Here is a 19565-nt window from a genome sequence, read left to right as displayed (position 1 = left end):
AATCACGTGGCAAAATCAAAAAGTCGAGGCTCGAGCGCGTCGAGAACAGATTAAAGATCAACAGCAAGAAGGCTAGACTGTAAAAGGTGAATTTATACCTTCATGCTTTTTGTATCTTTGTATCTGATATTCTGGAGTCATCTTGTATGATCTGTTTTTATCTCATTTCATCCTGCTGTATCTCTCTATAACACATAACACGATAGCTTAACGACACTAAGGACCGTTGATCGCTTCCCTTCAGTACCATTTCAATCCTTTCACGAATCACGACAAGGTATTTTGTTACATAGTCTGTCTCGAATCAGAAAAGGTAGAGGTACTACATAAGATTTTGTGATAGAAGTATCTTGCATAAATTATTGAAAATCACACACATCAAACAAATCTGTACAATCAATAAAACTCGTTAACCATCAAAATGGACAACTCAATAGACTCACCCATATCCTCATCATCCTCTTCATCAACAAATCAATCACAACCACCTTTACCTCCATTAAGAAATCCGAAATATAGACATATATCTAAAAGTGCATCAAAAAGAGAATCTGTACAAATGTTAGGATCTATAAAAAATTTACAATTACATTTCTCAAGAGCTGGTTTAGTTGAACATCGACCTGGAGCTGGTGCAGGTGTTAAAGGCGGTTCTTCATTTCTGACTAGTCTAGATGAAAATTCGATATTGGAAGGTGAAGAGAATAAACCACCTTTATACAATAATGAAAATGATGGAAATAAGACAAAACAACGAAGACCATATAAAGAAGTTGAATTACCTAGAATCAATATTAAAGATGCAAGAAGAGAAGCTAAAAATATCAATAATGATATAAGAGGTATTTGGGGTTTATCATTCCCCTTACCTGTTACTCAACCTCAATCCACTTCAAATACTGCCAGTCTACCTTCAAGTAAAAGTTTATATTTCCCTTTGAATCTATTTGATGAGACTGGTGATCCTGAAGAAAACGCTATCAATAATGAAATTAGAACTTCAGAAGATATTCAGAATGCTCTGGTTCAAACTGCACAATCAATTAGACGGATTAGGTTCTTAGCTTTATGCATTTCACATCAAACTCATACCGTAAGAAAAGTATCAGGAGGATCAACTGATTCATCGATAACAAATAGATTAGGCGGCGCAGGTAAATTAAGATCAAGTCTATCCACACCTTCAAGGCCTAGTAATAGTAGTTCATCAATAAGAACTGTATCAAGTGGTATAATGAATAATGAAAGAAAGACTAGTTTAGGTAAATCTAATGAAACTGGTAATAATGATAAGCAGAAAGATATATTAGGTGAATTGAGGAAAGCAGCTTTAGAAGTATTAACTACTTTGAGGGAATTAGAAGAGAATCTAAGAGTTCAAGGTAACGAGGAGGAAGATGAAATGGGCAGAAGTGATATGAACACACCGTTTTCTTCTGCTGAAAGGCCATTTTCTCCTTGTGAAGAAGGAAGTGGGATATTTTCATCTGAACCTGATGCTGAAGAATATGATTCAGAAGAAGATGAATTGTACAACCCAAATAATTTAGCATCAGATAAAGAAAATAATCAAAATTTAATGACAAATTGGGAAGATAAAATCTTAATTGAGAAAAGAGAATATATAGATTTGGATGATCAACAATGGGAGAAGAAAGCAAGAAATACAAGAGAAAATATCGGTAAATGGGTTGGTGTGGTTGAAAGTTTATTCTCATTTAATAGAAACAACCCTGATGGAAATCAAAACATCAATCATACTGGTGATAATGGTCAAGTAGAAGATTGGATTAAAAACGAAGACTGGGAAAATAGACAACTAGGTAGGTTTTCTTTTCATTAATCTTGGTTTTAGGTTGAGAGTATTCACAATGTCCAAAACCTGGTGTATGACTAATTTGCAATCATGATTTACAGAACAACTACACTCATTCTTAACATCCAATCTACCCCTTGATCTGACATTGAGATTACCATCAACTAAATCTGATAATTTTGATTATGAATTGTTATCCCGTTTATCGTAAGTGTTCGAAGATGCGAATCCTTTCAACCATTTCCTTACAGATCTCGCGAATTGAAAGTTGACATAACCCTGATATTACTTACACTGCAGCGACGGATATATCCTTATACACGCTTACAACTCATCTTTAATGAGATCCTCCAAACCATGGGGTTTTATACCTGATGGTGATGTTCATGATACGATATCATCATTATATACAACATCTTCTAGTAGTCAAGCTTCACCAACGAAGAATTCTCTCAATAATGGCAATGATGAAGGTAGAAAAGAAAAAGAATGGACATTTAGAAAAGTGGGTAATTTAACTTGTTTCGGAGCGTAAGTTGAATTTTTAAGCTTATGTACCAAATCCTCACATCAAATAAGGGAAGAAATAGGACTGATGAACTATACTGTTTATACCTACAATAGCGCTTTAAGACATCGATATCAAATACCAATATCAATGCCAACTAAGAATTTACCTGTACCGCCTATCCCACCAAAATCATCTTCACGTCCTAGACCATCGATAAATACATCTAATTTATCTTCATCATCAACATCAACATCAACAATGAGATTAGAAGAAAAAATTGAATTTGATCCTATGATTATAGCTAAACGAACTGAAGGATGGGAAAATATGTTAACTATCATAATCATGAAATGGTTAAATCAAGTTGTAAAAGAGATCAAAAAAAGTAAAGGTCAACAACATTTGTTTGATAATGTCGAAGAGGATAATTCTCAGATAGCTCTGGATCGAGAAAAATTTAGTAGAGGTGGCATGATCTAAGAATTTTGTCTTGATTAAGAAGATCAACAATATCACTGGCATTTTCATCATTAACACATCTTGTATAGTATTATCATACGATCACGATATCGAATTATGTATACTTATGATATATGCAATTTGTAGCACCTCCTTACGTACCGACATAACATTTTGTTGACCATCATACTGATTTGAACGGATCAATCTTATTTGTTTAGGAGAATCAACGATTGACTATCAGAAGACAATTAATGACTTTGGCATTGTGCTGGAAATTATGGAAGATCGTTATCTATAATACGATACATGCAGATATTCAAAACATATATTATAATATGTTGATTCGACGAATGAGTTGTGTTTATTGTTATCCTTTTTTTTTTCTCTTCTATACTTTTTCACTTCGAGAAGATTTAATCGTTCCATTTTAGATTATTTCATTCCGATGAAGAATTCATCTTCCATTCTCACTCTTCTCATAAATCGTTCTGATTTTCCTTCCCCCTTCATCTTCCATTATTTTCCATTAGATCTACATCAATTTAATCTAAAAGAGCTCTTTTAGAAAAAAAAAAAAGAGCTTTATCATAACTGTTGTTTTTGAGATTCAATCTGTTTAACAATAAATAAACTTGAATCTAAAAATCTATCAACACAATTTTCTAAACATTGAGCTTCAGATTTTGAAAATTTTGATGAGATTGATCCTGTTATACATCTACGAAAAAGGGATAAAGGGAATTGTTTAGCTTTTTTGATTATTTGAATTCAAACTTCCATTAATGATAATCTTCACTGAAAAAGAGAGAGGGGAATTGCGTTTCAATGGGGAAAAAAAAAAAAGACAACGACATACGTGTTCCAACCTAATTCAGATGCGATAATCCGAATATCAGCTTGTGCTAGCGACAACCAAAATGAATCACTTTACAAATACTCAACTTACATGTGTTAGTCAATTCATGGATTGATGCTTGGAGTTTAGCTTTTGATTGTCTAAAAAAGAATTGGATATTAACCTTTGAAACAGCAGAACATATTATAGGCAGACATTCCGTCCATTATGTTCAGTTGATGAGAGAAAGGTTCAACATACTCTTGTTCAAGGAAAACTTCTAATTCTTTCTACTCATCATAAAATTGATATTATCACAATTAGCAATCTATACAAACTATCCATCATCTGATAATTCAGTAACCAGACCTTCCAAATAGCTTACCTTTGAAGCTTCATCAAGTTGAGGAATACCGGCAGCTGACATTTTGATTAGGAATTTCTCTTGATTGGTTGTTGTTGATAGCGGATAGATAGAGTGATATTGCTGTGATTCGCTAAATGATAGTGGCAAGTACTTGTAGAAAAGAAGATTGATGAAGCATATCGAAAACAAAATTCATGCAACTTTTGGAAAAACTCGAAAAGATGATGCGGGGTGATGATGAATGAGTGCGGCACTCGCCGCTCGTCTTCTACACGTGGCAAGCTGATCATTGTATAAATATATGTATCGGAATTCGCTGTAAATGTCAACTTTGTCATGTTTGTTTTTGGACCTCGAACCATTTATTGTCTTTCTAGTTAGCTCGGTGGTACCTCAACAACAGTTCTCAGCCATCCAAACTCAAGGATAAAGAGTGAAAGCTACGTTTCTGATCGCCCACCATGAGTGATTACTCTCATGTCCCAGGTGGATCACTGAAGTTCAAGGGTCAGAGCGATAAGTAAGTTGTGTGACTTGAATGTTTTGGAGTCATCTTGCTCAAATGTCAGAAATAATCTTCACTGACAAAACCATGTCTAATACGTAATTGTACAGGAAGAAGAAGAAGAAGTCACATTCGACAAGCGATCGAAGCAAAGTAGAGAAAGAAATCGCATTGAAAGAAAAAGAAAAGGAGAAAGAAAAAGAAGTTTCCGATTACGATTACGATTCAGATGAATACGACAGAGAAAGAGGAACATCAAGCTCGAGATTACCTAAAAAGGATGATCATGAAAGTAAAATGACTGATGCTGAGAGAAGATTTTTGGAAACTCAGAGGAAGAGGGTGAGTCTAGTCGATACATACAATGTTGAAAAGATCAAGCCAAATTAATGATGAGATAAATTAATGTATAATATCGGTTTTATTCACTTTATAGCGGGAGCAAAGGGTCAAGGAACTAGCGAAAAAGACACATAAAGATAGAGTATCTGAATTGAATGCTAAGCTTGATCGATTAAGGTATGTTTACTATTACTCTCGCTTCCAAAGTATGAAAACTCCTTGAACTGATTATCATATCGTGATTATTTTAGTGAACATCACGATATGCCAAAAGTGAGTTGGGCTGTAACATCGTTCTGGGCAAGGAAACAAGCTGATATTGTTATGTTATATAGATTGGGCCCGGATAAGACCTTCCCTTTGTTTTTACGTTTCTCGGTCGTCATTTTCCTATTCTCATGATTGTAAAAGTATGCATGTCATTTACCAAAACAATATACCGTACCGTATATTCTTGGTATTCTTCAAGATACATTTATTAGATATTCTCTTTTCTACACTTCACCGGTCCAAGGAGAAAGGTCCAAAAACTACAGCACTTGGTACTCCCAAGTGGTCCCCCAACATGGTACTATCCAAGCGATACTCAACTTAATTTCGCAGATCTAACGGGATGCGATGCTTTGCGACTTCTATGGCCGTAGATGAATGCTTCGACTGTATCGTTTCTCATAAGCTCTTTACTACCGGGCAAATGATTGCTTTGCTGGTGTATTCACTAAAAAAAGGTCGTTGAAGACCTGCATTTGTCAATCATCTATCGATAAACATACAAGTGTTTTTGACCAGTCTACCATATTCTTGTTTGGGTTAGGCTGGATGGTAATTCAAACAAGGAAGGATAGTATTTGACGTTGAGGTGGTGAATTCGTTGCATAGATCAGTTACGTAGATTATCTCAGAATACACTATCACATCTTACCTTTTCAACTCTGACCCAGCTTTCGTTACGGTACGATATTCTACTGTTGACACGGCCTTCGCCTTCAGCTTTCATGGGTGTCACCGTCGGCCGAAAGATACCGAGAATATGGGACGGCAATTAGACAGGTGATTAGAAAGATTAGAAGATTAAATGATTAGAAAGATAAGCAATATTAGAGAGATATCGTAATGGTCAATTAGAAAGTTTCTAGAAATTGCTTAGGTAAGGTGGCGAGTAGGATGCTGTATCGTACGGTATTCAATTCCCGGTTTAACGGTAAATGCCTAAAATCGGATACATACGTGATATATTATGCTCCTTTATTTTCTTCTATTTTCTTTGTAATTCTTCTACTCGCAAAAAAATCTATATTGCATATTCTTTGTTTATTCTTTTCATTTCAAACTAAACAGCAGAGAGTGATCCATTCAAAATACTACGAACTACTTCAGCTTCACGTTCGGTTTTACAACATTTCAATAGATTACCTAGAAATAGAATTACTACTCTGAATTATAGAAGATCAGTTCATTCATCATCTTCAACACCACCACCTCCTCCTCCACCAACAAAAACACATTTTAGAGGTATAACTACTTTACCTTTACCATCTTCCGATACAAATAACAACAACACAACAGACAAAATGGCACCTATAACCAATGGAGATCATTTAACCGTAAACGAACCTAAATCAAAAGGTGAAAAATCAACAAAACAACACTCTCAAGTCGTTATCATTGGTTCAGGTCCTGCTGGTCATACAGCTGCTATCTATTTAGCTAGAGCTAATCTTGAACCTATCTTATATGAGGTGAGCTAATGTTTGCTTCTTCTCACAATTTGAGCTACCACAAAAAAAAGCTGACTATGATTCATTTGGGGGGTTTACCATTATAGGGTATGCTTGCTAATGGGTAAGTTAGTCACATCGCTTGAATTCCGTGTTATCGGATTGCAAACTCAAATTGTAATCGTCATAAGTATCTATCGTGGTTTTGTATGCTAACTAGTGATCGATTTTCTCTTCAGTTTCGCTCCTGGAGGTCAACTCACCACCACCACCGAAGTAAGTTTAATTGTTTATTCTGGAATGGGGTAACGATTACTTACTAACTTCTCTTATTTAGGTCGAAAACTTCCCAGGTTTCCCAGATGGTGTAACTGGTACTGAAATGATGGATAAATTCCGAGCTCAAAGGTGAGTTCATATGTCCTGTATATCGATACTATTGTTTTGATGCTGATCCCATATCATAGTGAACGATTCGGAACTAAAATCATCACTGAAACCATTGCTCGAGTTGATCTTACTCAAAGACCATTCAAATACTGGACTGAAGGTGAAGAGGAAGAAGCTGATTTCATGACTGCTGATACGTGAGTACCATTCATCTCTTGTCGCTCAATATTTCACTTCATCTAGGTTTGAAATGGCGACACGTCGGATTTGATTCAATTCATGTCCCCCACTATTTGCCTTCTGCATGCCTCATTTGCTTGATTTACTGATTGAATGTACTTTTATCACAGTATCATCATCGCTACTGGTGCTTCAGCCAAAAGACTTTTCCTCCCAGGAGAAGAAACCTACTGGCAATCAGGTATCTCAGCTTGTGCCGTCTGTGATGGTGCCGTACCTATTTTCAGAAACAAACCTTTAGCCGTTATTGGTGGTGGTGACTCTGCTGCTGAAGAAGCTACTTGTGAGTAAGAAATAAATTATACTGGTATGTCTCTGGCTAAGCAACTTTTATCGACAGACCTTACCAAATACGGATCTCACGTTTACGTACTTGTCAGAAGAGACGAATTAAGAGCTTCTAAGATTATGGCTAAGCGATTAACATCGCACCCTAAAGTCACTGTCTTATGGAATGTGAGATTATTTTTCGTGTCGCAAGATCGATACATTTACTGATTTATATTGTTTTTTATAGACTGTTGCAACAGAATGTAAAGGTGATGGAGATTTATTACAATCATTAGCAATTAAAAATGTTAAAACAGGTGAAGAAAAAGATTTAGCTGTTAATGGTTTATTCTACGCCATTGGACATGAACCTGCAACAAGTTTGATCAAATCACAATTAGAAACTGATGTAGATGGTTACATAAAAACTATACCTGGTACAGCACAAACCTCAATTAAAGGTGTTTTCGCTGCAGGTGATGTACAAGATAAAAAATACAGACAAGCTATTACTTCAGCTGGATCAGGTTGTATGGCCGCTTTAGAAGCTGAAAGATTAATTTCTGAAGAAGAAGCTGAAGATGAAAATATCCCTGCTGATCAAGTTCATGTTCCAGCTGAAGGTTATTTAGGTGCTGATAAAGAGTAAAGAGTGGAAAGAAGGGATGTTAAAATTGTTTGATAGATATAGAAATAGATGCATGCAACTGTTTTGATTAATTCATTCTTTTTAAGAACGGCGCAGAGTAGCATAGTAATGAGAATTATCTGTGTATGTCTGCAACCTTGATGCCGTCGACAGTTATATCACACAGTGTCCCGTCTGTGAATTCGAAATAAGCTTGCTGAAAGAATAGTAATATATACATGTCTATTGGGGAATGGTGTATATATACAGTATATCAATGAATATAATCTAGTCGATTTTATGGATAGCTGGAGGTAAAAATCAGGATATGAAGTAATATGTAGAAGAATAAAAGCAATAATACGTGTATTGTCCAATAACACATACAGTATAAAGATGATCACAAATGAAGGTTTTGATCCTGAATCGATTTTTTCATTCTAGATTCAAGTAGATACAGGTTTGACTAGTAAAGGTAATTGTAAACCTGCATCCTCTTCACCGATAACTCTTGGTCTCATGACGACTCTATTATTATATAAAAAAAGTGATTATTGATTAGTAAATTCATGTATATTGGTGTAATTGTAATTCACTTGACAATGGATGATGATGATGATGCTGATGAATGAAGGAATAAAATCGTTTTTGACTCACGATGATTTTCTTTCAATTTTAGGATTACTTGGTAATTCTAAAAATTCAAAAGATTTTAATAAAACAAATAACATTACTTTAATTTCAGCTAAAGCAAATTTAAATCCAATACAATTTCTTGTACCACCTAAAAAAGTTAATAAATTACCCCATACACCAGGTATATTTGGTATTTTTCCACCATCTTTTTCTGATTTATTGTTACTACCTAAGAACCTATTTGGATTATATTGATCTGCATCTGATCCCCATATTTCTGTTGATGTATTAACACTTAAAATAGCTATATCATCAAACGAAATCAAAAAAAAAAAAAAGAATAATAATTCATCAGCTACAACTTTTCACTCAAACGAACATTTTTTTCAATCTATCGTATCGTTATTTTAAACTCCTAATACAATACTCATGTTATTTGGGAAACTTACGAATCATAATTTCAGTACCTTTTTTGATTTTCAAACTATCAATCATTTTACCATTTTTACCTTTAACTGGTTTACCTAATGGAATGATTGAATCTTCCAGGGCCATCCTCATTGTATGTGGTGCAGGAGCTTCTAATCTTAAAACTTCTCTAATCACTGCGTCAAGGTAAGGTAAACTGTTTAATGTATCTCTGAAGAAAGGAAATGCCAATAATTAGCCTAGTCACCGTGCTAGTGATGGAAAAACCTTCATGTAGTGTATATATTGTATCGTAAGTAGTACTCACAAAGAGGGACGTTCTTCTGAAATTGTCATTAATTCTTCCCTCAGTTGCTTTTGAGAATCTGGATGTTGAGCCAAAGTATATAGTATCCAAGTTAATGCAGTAGATGAAGTTTCGTTACCAGCGAGCATCTGAAGGGATCAGACACGATATCAGCTAAGAAATTTTGTAATGACTATCGATCACAATCTAAGTAAAAAAGTGAGTTTCAAAATTAAATATTTGTACTTACAAAAGTTGTGATTTGAGCTAAAACTTCATCGTCAGTCAGTCTTTGATCAGGTCGAAGATCACTAGCCATATTAGCTTTGACTATGAGATCACACATAACAATATCAACTCAAAATAATTAGCTTAGGATCCCTATCGTGGTTTAAGGACTATATACAAAGCGATGGGACTTGTTACGACTTACTCAAATGAGATAGAAGATCATTTCCAATATCTTCTTTCTTCTCTAAATGACCATCTGTATGCGCAGCTAAAATGACTTTCTTCTTATCTTCAATTAATTTCTGTAAGATTACGATTAATCGAAAAAAGAAGAAGGGCAATGATGAAATAATGATGTTTTAAAGTCAGTATTCATTCTAATGTGGCAGAATAGATTAACGCAGACGGGATAATGCAAGAGTGTTTTGTTGAAGACTTACTCGTCCAATCTCTTTCGTCTTATCACTACTTGCTTGTATAACTCTTGAGCGCTCGGTAGGCTATATTGATAAGAAGATAGAACAGATATACATTAGTTCCTGTAGGATCACGAACAATACACTATCCCTGAACGGGAATGTACAAAGATTATACGATTACTTACAATAATACGGAAAATGGGGAAAATTGCTTGCAAGACAACAGGAATTGTAATTTTCATACCTTCAGAAAACATTTTGTTGAAACTAAGAGGTTGATCAATCGTTAGTTTCCATAGCCGATTCCAGTCCACTAAGACAATAAAGGAAAGAAAGAATTGGACGGTAATTGAGGGCAAAAATGATCTGCAATTGTTCATATGATGTGCTTTTCAACTCACGCCAATGCTAACTCATTATTTGGGTCTTCTAAAGCATTAAAATCATAATTGAAACCAGCCAAACCAATAATATCTAAAGTTGCTTTACCTAACCAAGACATAATATCAATTTTTTTTGTACCTTTAATTTTATCTTCAGGTTTTGGTGGTGTAGGTGATGCAGCACCATATGATGACAATGATGTTGAATCTTCTTTATTATTATTATCATTATCTTGATTTTCAATAAGGGAAGACCATTTTTCTTTTAATTGTTCAGATTTATCATAAAAAATATCAAACATTCCTTTAATATTTAAAGGTGTAAAACTTGGATTTAATAATTTTCTTTGTTTTTTATGTATATCACCTTCAGCAACTAAAACTCCATTTCCAGTCATTTCTAATAATGCATTTGAAGTTTGTTCAGGTTTTGGAAATTTATATGAATTTGATAATATATATTGTAATCCAATTGGATCAGCTAAAAATAATTCTTCAAAATTAAATAACATTTTATATTTGAATGTTAATCCATATTTTAAAATCCATTTTTTATGTGATCTTTGTGGTTCTTCTGAAATAAATGTTGGTACTTTACCGAATAAAAAATTATCTGATTTTGGTCCTGTTATTGAAAAATGAATACAGTATATAAAATGTAAATTAGCATTTAAAGCTTTCGCAAAAAAAAATTACTCTTTCAAATCCAATCAAGATGGCATTTTCTACCTAAACTCACCTCTAAGATTCTTCAATGGCGAAATGAATTCTTTGTATGAGTATAAATAGAGATAAGTTGCTATTAAAAGTGCCACAATAGCTTCTAAGGTATAAATGGCATAACCAATTTTAGGATAAGATTGTCGTACATAATCCGGGAGTAGAGGTAATTTGTCTAGAAACTCGATGATCGCCATACTGGGCGATTAATCTATTCTTGATGTTTCTCGCAGTGTATAATGCTAATGAGAGATTGATAGAAAAGCTGGAAATATCAATGGTTCAGTAGTAGATTATTCAGAGGTATGAGTGAGTAGATGAATAGTTCAATCAAGATATATATGTAATTTGTCGTTTATATACAAGTATATACCATCCAATCCATATTTCGTATCACATCAGCAAGCTAACCTATGGTCATGTTATACACGTAAAATAGGTAATATCCTATACCGCCGACCGAATCAGATAGACTATATTTCACGGTAGCCGTGAGTATGTGTACCTTAGCTTACCTTAGGTCATTGTGATCAACTTCATACTGTACTTATCGACAAAGAATGAAGGTTCGTCCTTAGTAAATGCTCGGTAAAACGACCGAGCTCTATCGTACATAGACTACAGTAGTATCATGAATGATATTATATTTCTGTTGTGAAGAGCCATACCCTATATCTCGGTAGCCGAAATCGATTTAATCGGAAACCGAAGTTATATGATGATAAATTTTCCCAAAACGGCTAAGATTAAATTGACCTGAAAAATAATCTTTGGCATAGTAGGCATGTCGAAAGCGTTGAAGCGTACATATTTCGAGAAGTTGGGGTGATTCAATCAAGTTATATAAGTAAGTTATCAAGTAAGAAAGCTTAAGTATGTCAAGATGTCAAGAAGCATCAACACGTTTTGGGCAAATTTGAAAGATCTCCGAGCCATGAGAAGCTGTAGTACGAAATTCTTATTTACGTTACCTGTTTAGAGGTAGACTCGCCACTCAGCCAAACAAACCTAAAGCATGACTAACCCATTAACATGGTCCTGAACCAAGATTAAATCCTCCATTTTACACCCTTTCATCTCTTTCTCTTTCTTTTCATTTCTTCAAACTATCACACAGGATTCAATTAACCTTACTTATCCTCTATACTCTTATTACAACATACCTTTACATCTGGATTTCACGATAAAAGTGAAAATATCACGAAAAAAAGGGATTGGAAAAGAGTGAAAGGTTTATTTGGTCAATTAGTCTTTTTTTAATATAGGTTTTCTTCGAACAAGAGGATAGAAAGGACTGCTTAGTAAGTATATTACTTTATACTGGCCGCCCAAAATGATCAAGTGTCGAGAGTTGAGCAGTCAAGGAGGAGATGGGTATATGTTGGGATGCATCATTAAGCGTACAAACAAAATGATCATTTGAAGCTCGTACTTCTTTCTTTGTGAAAGTATGATGCTGACACGCATTTGTCAACTCTACAATCAATTCTCTGGTCTTACGGTCTTACAACTTCGTTCTTGTTACTCCCGTCAATCCACTTGTCAAACTCAGAACGCTGTATCCACTTCCTTGGACTAAGAAAATCAATCGGAAAATCGTTTCAACACGGCTTTCTCTTTAGCTTCTTCGTTTAGTCCCGAATCGAGCTTGCAATCAATATCAGCTCTAGCTATCCCAATTCCTTTTCGTCTACCGCTCCCGTCCTGTAATTCAAAAAGAAAGCCGATATCAAAGATGACTCTCGCCGGACCTAGACAACCTGGTGTAAGTGAACAGATTACCTTTCCCCCTCTTTGTTGTTGTCCTCTGTGCACAGCCTCATGTCGAATCTGCCATTTGAGATTGTCGTGTTTCTACATTGTAACCCTCTAATCGACGCCGTGTCCGTCCCTCTTGTCAAAATTGGTGTGCTCATGTGTGCTTCCGCTATATAATATTGATAATTTGCACTTTCTTCCAGCCCAAATTTGGGCAATCTGTCGCTCCGAACCTCAACGTTCGACATTTGTGTCCTAATTGTCGGACTGATCCTCCTAACATCATCGAAGAGTACTCTAAAGGCGATTTGGTGAGTAGGCAGAGATAGCCCATATGTCATAGTACGACAGCTCTTTGACCCTACTCGTGCATAGGTATGCGGTGATTGCGGGACTATCTTAGGTGACAGAATCGTTGATACCAGGAGTGAATGTAAGTCATCATCTGTTAAATTGAAGGAGTCTTTTTCCGCTGACAGCATATGTGTTTAGGGCGTGTGAGTATACCTTGAGCTTTCTTACAACTGTGAACGTTTGTTCACGTGAAATGTAGACATTTGCCGGTGACGAAAATGGTGACGATCCTTCGCGTGTTGGTGATGCTGGTAATCCATTATTAGGATCCAATCATCTGGATACAGTGATTTCTCATAAAGATGGAAGATCTGGTTTAGCAAGAGATCTTAATCGAGCTGTTCAACGAGCAAATAATCTATCCAATGGTATTAATGGGAAAACCAATACAGCAATATTATCAGCTGTATTCTCAAGAATTGGTGAAAAATGTGATGCGATGCAATTACCTAGAGGTGTTAGAGAAAGAGCACAACATGTTTACAAGATAGCTGATGATCAAAAAGCTATAAAAGGTAAAAATGAACCTGCAATCATAGCAGCATGTATAATTTATGCATGTAGAGATGCAGGAGCTCATAGAACATTTCAAGAAGCATCAAAAGCATTAAAAATTTCAAAAAAAGAATTAGGTCAAGTTTTTGCTATAATAAAAAACGCTATTAGACAATCAAATGATTCAATTCAAAATAAAAATTCACAAGTGTATGATGGTTCAAATAATTCACAAGATTCAACAGAAGCTTTATTAGGTAGATTTACAAATTATTTAGATTTAGGTAATGCTGTTTTTAACGCTTCAAAACATATCGCTGCTGAAGCAACAGCAAAATCAACTATCGATGGTAGATCTCCTGTTTCTATTGCTGCAGGTGTTTTATATTTCACTTGTGTCTTGTTGAGTAGAACTGCTTCAGCAAAAGATATAGCTGCTATGGGTGGTGTATCCGAATCAACAACCAAGTTGTGGGTTGCCTTTTCATCTTCATTCCCTTCTCTAATATCTGCTTTTCGATGGGATGCCCAAGCTGACCATGATGCTACCTGTAGAATCTGTAAGATGGTGGCTACAAAACTTGATGAAGTGATTCGACCTGAATGGGTAAGTTGGAAATTCACAAGGAGAAAGGTGTAACCTAACTTACCAGATCTTTCTTCCGGTTATCTTTCTAGAAAACTGAATACGCTCCTGGATACGCTCAACTAGCTCAGTTAGGTAGAATCAATGAGTCTGCTAGAGGTTCAAGATCTGGTACACCAAGTAAAAGAACACCTGTGCCTATACCTGCACCTGCAGCGGCTCTTCCTAACTCTGAATCTAAACCGGCGACTGATGACGAAGTTAAAGTAGTGGAGCAGAAAGAGTAACACCGAGTTTTGTCGATTCATAAAACCAAAAAAAAAAGCTTTTTAGGATTTCATTTGCAAGATCGATGCAAACGTGTAGAATGTATAATGAAAGGAAATTAGCAAACCCAAAAATAGAGGGAGATCAGGAGCCTCAAATAGAAAAAACATCTTTTCGTTTGGACTTGCCAATAATTCATCGTCGTCATCAGGCTTATTTCAATATATCTATTTTCCGTTTTTCTTTTCTAGAGAACAAGCAAAAAAAGAGAAACCAGAAAGAGGACAAGAAAAGGCAGAAACTGAGGGTAGTTTGAGAGTAATAATCCTGTCTTTTCAATTTATCTATAATTTGTGATTCACCATTGGAGTATTCACTGTCATTCGTCTTCAACATATTAACATATCAATACAATACAAAATCACAAAAAGATATCTTACTCGGAATGACTGCAACCTGGATTGCGGCAAAAACAAAAGAGGACCAAATAACCAAAACACTGTAAAACTACATTCAATAAGGGGGATTCAGTAGAATATGCAGAGAAATCGAAATGAGAGAGAGAGAGAAAGGCAGAATAAATAAATATTTCAAAGCAATGATCCGTTCAATTCATCTATAATATAATATAATTTTATATGTTATCAAATATCTATTTTTCCCAATCTTATCTACGATATTGTTTCCCTTTGTATCTCTCGAAATGTATTCTCTGTAAACTACTGTACGGTTTGTGCGAGATTGATGTGCCGTTAAACTCCCCAACACTTGGAATTCTCCCTGTAGCGTACAACAGCTTGCTTTGGTGGAAAATGTGAAAATAGATCAAATTTGGTGCAGGTAAAAGAAATTATACTTACACCTCGTTGTCCAGGTTCAGGAAATTTTCGCTGCACTACAATCTCGCGCTTATTGCATTATTACTATCCATCTATCAGATGAAATGTAATATTGCGTCACCACGTTTACAAACACACACTTATATGTGTACAGTATATATATATATATAAATTTCTTGGAGTGGAAAGTTATGAAGTACAATGCCCAAGTACTTTAGATCTTGCTCTATCTGACAAAGGATTGGCATGACATGAATTGAACTGAATTGAACTGATATTACACTATATCACAAAGAGAATTCTACAGGATTATATATGAATATAGATATATGCATGAAGAAATCGCTACAAAGTAAATGAGAAAATGATGTGATTGTTTATCTAAACAAGCTCGTGTACTATCTATCTTTTCCCTTCATCTCCTCATCAACCTGTATCTCCAATCATTCAAACTCTTCTAACTATAAGAATATAACTTTCATTTCTTCCCTTCTTCCATATCTATCTGTATAAGGATTCTAACTGATCTACGTGTATTTATTGATTTGACTTTCGATCTGTTATTATAAGATTTTGAATTGTTACAACATGATGTTTGACTTGAATCCTTGTTTCTTCATCAATGCAATATTCATCTAAGCATAGTGAGCTTCTGTGTAATGTTAATTGGTCATGTACTTCCTTAATGCAGTTGGTCTTATAACATATTGACCAATAATCCAGCTATTAAAGTGGACAAAACCAAACCACTACTTATTATAGGTACAGTTGTAATAGCACTACTTGAAGATGAACCTGAACCAGAGCCTGAACTTGATCCACCTGAACCTGAAGTACCACCACCAGTGGTTGAAGAAGAAGTACCATTGCTTATAGTTGATACACCATTTGCTAATTGTGCAAAACCGATGGCAGGTGGATTATACCTGAAAGTTGAGTAAACATTTTTGAGGAATGAAGCTCCTACAATCCATTGAATGGGTGATTGTGATGATCTACCACACAATAAGAATCGAATTAGCTTTAAGCCCAAATAGTCACCATCAGGGAAGAGAAAAAAAAAGGAAAAGGAAATGGTATCTGAACCGAGAGAGGAAACTCACAAGTCCATTGCAAAGAAGGCACCTGTACACATTGATTGATCTCTTGTGAAACTACCCAAGTTCATGTCTTGATTCGAGATTTGATAAGATAATCCACCAAATTGTATTGTAACATTTACATTTGTACTACATGGATATTCATAATATCCTTGGTAACCTGATGATGCGGATAAAGGTTGGAAATTTGGTATTTGTTGATATATAGCTTGTGCAACTTGTGTGGGTACACCAATTAATGTTGTTCCTGTATCAATAGCTGCTTGAGGTGAGGTACTTCCCTGTTAACGATAACGATCGGCAGATGAGGACACGAAAATTAGTAAATGGTTGACATACTCAAATTGATACTTCAAGAGTCAAACTTACAATATTGATCTGACTACCTTGTACAGTAACACCTTGAGCGGGGATTCTCCAATAATCTAAATCATCTTGATCAATATCAATATAGTTTATATTTCCTGTATATTTAGTTTGGTTTGTTCCACTACGTTAAAGTATCAAAACCATATTAGCATTCATCGACCTAACTCCACGCTGGAAGGATGTCCAATTTCGCAGGAAGGTACTTACCCTAAAACCATTTCACCACCTTGACTTTCAACTGAACTGGCATAGTTATCACCTCTATACCTTGCTAAATAGAAACTCATTTCTGGGTTATTCCATGATCCAGAAGCTGCTAAAGCTTGCCAAAATGGGGTAGCTTTTGAAGATGCTATCGATTTCCATGCTAATCCCATCAAACCTGATAGAGGTGCTGATATTAATCTTGCTGTTGTCGATGTTACCACAGCTAGAGTGCAGATCAACGAATGTCAACCAAAAGAATCTTCTTGCGCCGTTGAGCAGTTGAGAAGGAAGAAAAAGGGAGTAGGAAAGCAAAAACTTACCAAAAGTTTGACCTGTAACTGTGAAACCAGCTAAAGAGACTGTATCTGTCGCTAAATAACCATCGGCATCACCTGAACCATACGATATATTGAATGCAGCATTATTTGAATTATATGACGATGATGATCCACTATTGAATGATGATACTCCTGTGCATGAAGAGGATTGACATGTTGATCCGGCTACCCATCTGCAAAGGTACGTCAGCGATGATCACTAAAAGGTAATAATAATAGGAATAATGATGAATGATCAACTTACAAATCGGATGATCCAGTATCCATAATTAGAAGGAAATCCTGCGCTGGGGTACTGTTTATTTGATGGATGCTACGTCAGTTATGTTTGTTTTGCGAGGATGATGGAATTATTGCTACTAACCCTATCGATACTTGACCAGAATAAGAAGCATCGATTCCTACATCTGTTAACCTAATAAAATGAGATTGAAATGTGAGCTAAGTGAAAGATTTCAGCTAATGCAAGACACTGGACTTACTGTACATTACCACTAGCTCTTCTACCTAAAGATCTCCTTGATAATTCTAAATCTTCCTGTATTCTATCTCTTTTCAATAATTCTTTTGATTCTTCACCTAAATGATTTTCATATTTTTTTCTTAATATTGACGCTTGACCTTTTAACCAAGATTGTCTAGTTTCTAAATCATCTGAATATTGTCTTGAATGATGTGCCGTTAAAGGTATTGTTAATGGTTCAGCAACAGCTACAGTAGCTATACTTGTTGCTGAAGCTAGTAGAAGGGTTGTTGTAAGTGGGAATAACATCTTGAGGGAATTCTATCGATTTGATTCCGATCTAGATATTCCTTAAGTCGAGTTGAATTCAATTGACTTGAGTTGAGTTGAGTTGAGTTGATATGATAATTGAAGACGAAAGGTGTAAATTTCCTATAATATGCTACAAATGTATGATCCTCTAAAATACCTATAATATTTTTCGAACGATTCTAGATTATTGCCAAGAATTTGTCTCTTACTTGATAGATAAACAGAACACAACAATCTTGAAAGATATTGTGATGACCCTCCTTTGATCGGATATTTATCTATTTTATCGTTGATCTTAGCTGGAACTGAATTTAAAAGATTGATATCTTCAAAGGATAGGTGGCAAAATTAAAGGAAAAGGAATTCAATTATATGTACGAAATTTGAGAATTTCGAAACAGGTACACTGAACAAGGTTTATCTATTTAATGTGTATGTTTCGTTTATATGTACAGAGTATCACTTGAAATTCTAATAGCTGCAATTGAGTGAATTGAATTGATTGGTTGATTTGACGAAACGGCGAGAAAGTACAAGATTGAAAGATACGCACAAAAAGATGATATGTATAGAATGATATGAATGAACTTGTAAGATGGGGTTCTTTTAACTATGTATTATACAGGAAAAGGAAAGATGAATAATGCCAAGGTGAATTAAAAGGACTTTTCATGCAAGGTAAAGAAAGATACCTTACTGTTATGCACAGGTAAGTCCGCAGTGCTTGGCAATTGAAAATGGCATTCAAAATGCACAAACGATGATGATGCTTATGATGATGATGTTTTTTGTGGTTAAGCTGATGTCCAGGGACGGGTTTTACAGGGTTCAAAAATAGTTAAATTATATAGGGGGGGCGGAAGGGAAAGGAAAGGCGTTTGTTGATTCACGGCGGAGAGACGTAGACGTTTCTTTTTCGTCAGGTATAAGTTATCGTTTTACAGTTATTTGGTAAAAGCAAAGTCTTGAAAATCGAAGAACCGCAGTTACCACCACAGTCGCAAAAGGTGTGATTTTTACGATATCCTTACCAGGTATCGGCCGGCAAATCTATTACGATGCCTGATTTTTTCCACTGAAACTGTACAAACGTTTGATGTGCGATGATGATGATGACGCTTTGTAGAAAATACCGTAATGAGTTACGAACCCCATCCAATTCCTGTGCAACTTTATTCTAAAATAGCAGCTTTATTACGTGCGTCACTGCAGTAAAGACTGTGCTCTTCCAGTTGTCTAAAATGAGATACTTCGCAGATCGATTTATGGTTGATTTGAATCTTGATGGT

General features: G+C 35.3%; 7 protein-coding genes and 1 non-coding gene across 8 annotated transcripts; 4 read left to right on the top strand and 4 right to left on the bottom strand.

Annotated features, from left to right (window-relative positions):
• Positions 1 to 421: 421 nt before the first annotated feature.
• L201_005950 (uncharacterized protein) lies at positions 422 to 2807 on the top strand (the record flags this gene model as incomplete). The annotated part of the gene is made up of 4 exons (XM_066221676.1): positions 422 to 1823; positions 1918 to 2023; positions 2117 to 2347; positions 2441 to 2807. The coding sequence occupies 4 exons, from the start codon at positions 422 to 424 to the stop codon at positions 2805 to 2807; spliced, it is 2106 nt and encodes a 701-aa protein (XP_066077773.1).
• A 567-nt stretch (positions 2808 to 3374) lies between these two features.
• L201_005949 (uncharacterized protein) lies at positions 3375 to 4051 on the bottom strand (the record flags this gene model as incomplete). Its single annotated transcript, XM_066221675.1, has 5 exons — positions 3375 to 3507; positions 3646 to 3691; positions 3736 to 3785; positions 3886 to 3914; positions 4010 to 4051. 5 exons carry the CDS (start codon positions 4049 to 4051, stop codon positions 3375 to 3377), a joined length of 300 nt encoding a protein of 99 aa, XP_066077772.1.
• A 401-nt stretch (positions 4052 to 4452) lies between these two features.
• Positions 4453 to 5188, top strand: L201_005948 (uncharacterized protein; the record flags this gene model as incomplete). The annotated part of the gene is made up of 5 exons (XM_066221674.1): positions 4453 to 4511; positions 4607 to 4838; positions 4933 to 5015; positions 5090 to 5111; positions 5174 to 5188. The coding sequence occupies 5 exons, from the start codon at positions 4453 to 4455 to the stop codon at positions 5186 to 5188; spliced, it is 411 nt and encodes a 136-aa protein (XP_066077771.1).
• Positions 5189 to 5366: 178 nt separating this feature from the next.
• Positions 5367 to 5481, bottom strand: L201_005947. The gene has a single exon (XR_010725557.1). It is a non-coding gene; the product is annotated as a 5S ribosomal RNA (ribosomal RNA).
• A 928-nt stretch (positions 5482 to 6409) lies between these two features.
• L201_005946 (thioredoxin reductase) lies at positions 6410 to 8105 on the top strand (the record flags this gene model as incomplete). Its single annotated transcript, XM_066221673.1, has 8 exons — positions 6410 to 6577; positions 6664 to 6680; positions 6796 to 6832; positions 6894 to 6964; positions 7024 to 7143; positions 7297 to 7469; positions 7527 to 7642; positions 7704 to 8105. The coding sequence occupies 8 exons, from the start codon at positions 6410 to 6412 to the stop codon at positions 8103 to 8105; spliced, it is 1104 nt and encodes a 367-aa protein (XP_066077770.1).
• A 425-nt stretch (positions 8106 to 8530) lies between these two features.
• L201_005945 (uncharacterized protein) lies at positions 8531 to 11385 on the bottom strand (the record flags this gene model as incomplete). Its single annotated transcript, XM_066221672.1, has 10 exons — positions 8531 to 8612; positions 8742 to 9024; positions 9170 to 9360; positions 9457 to 9584; positions 9686 to 9765; positions 9869 to 9968; positions 10107 to 10166; positions 10271 to 10352; positions 10487 to 11093; positions 11208 to 11385. 10 exons carry the CDS (start codon positions 11383 to 11385, stop codon positions 8531 to 8533), a joined length of 1791 nt encoding a protein of 596 aa, XP_066077769.1.
• Positions 11386 to 12923: 1538 nt separating this feature from the next.
• L201_005944 (uncharacterized protein) lies at positions 12924 to 14668 on the top strand (the record flags this gene model as incomplete). The annotated part of the gene is made up of 6 exons (XM_066221671.1): positions 12924 to 12953; positions 13150 to 13257; positions 13322 to 13432; positions 13500 to 14266; positions 14351 to 14402; positions 14474 to 14668. The coding sequence occupies 6 exons, from the start codon at positions 12924 to 12926 to the stop codon at positions 14666 to 14668; spliced, it is 1263 nt and encodes a 420-aa protein (XP_066077768.1).
• A 1516-nt stretch (positions 14669 to 16184) lies between these two features.
• Positions 16185 to 18273, bottom strand: L201_005943 (uncharacterized protein; the record flags this gene model as incomplete). Its single annotated transcript, XM_066221670.1, has 8 exons — positions 16185 to 16482; positions 16591 to 16868; positions 16957 to 17077; positions 17164 to 17386; positions 17484 to 17674; positions 17746 to 17796; positions 17866 to 17916; positions 17984 to 18273. The coding sequence occupies 8 exons, from the start codon at positions 18271 to 18273 to the stop codon at positions 16185 to 16187; spliced, it is 1503 nt and encodes a 500-aa protein (XP_066077767.1).
• Between the last annotated feature and the right edge of the window lie 1292 nt (positions 18274 to 19565).

Source organism: Kwoniella dendrophila, chromosome 8, assembly GCF_036810415.1.
Source record: "Kwoniella dendrophila CBS 6074 chromosome 8, complete sequence".
NCBI lineage: Eukaryota > Fungi > Basidiomycota > Tremellomycetes > Tremellales > Cryptococcaceae > Kwoniella > Kwoniella dendrophila.
The sequence above is the reverse complement of the archived record's forward strand: the minus strand, read 5'-3'. Positions and strand labels throughout refer to the sequence as shown.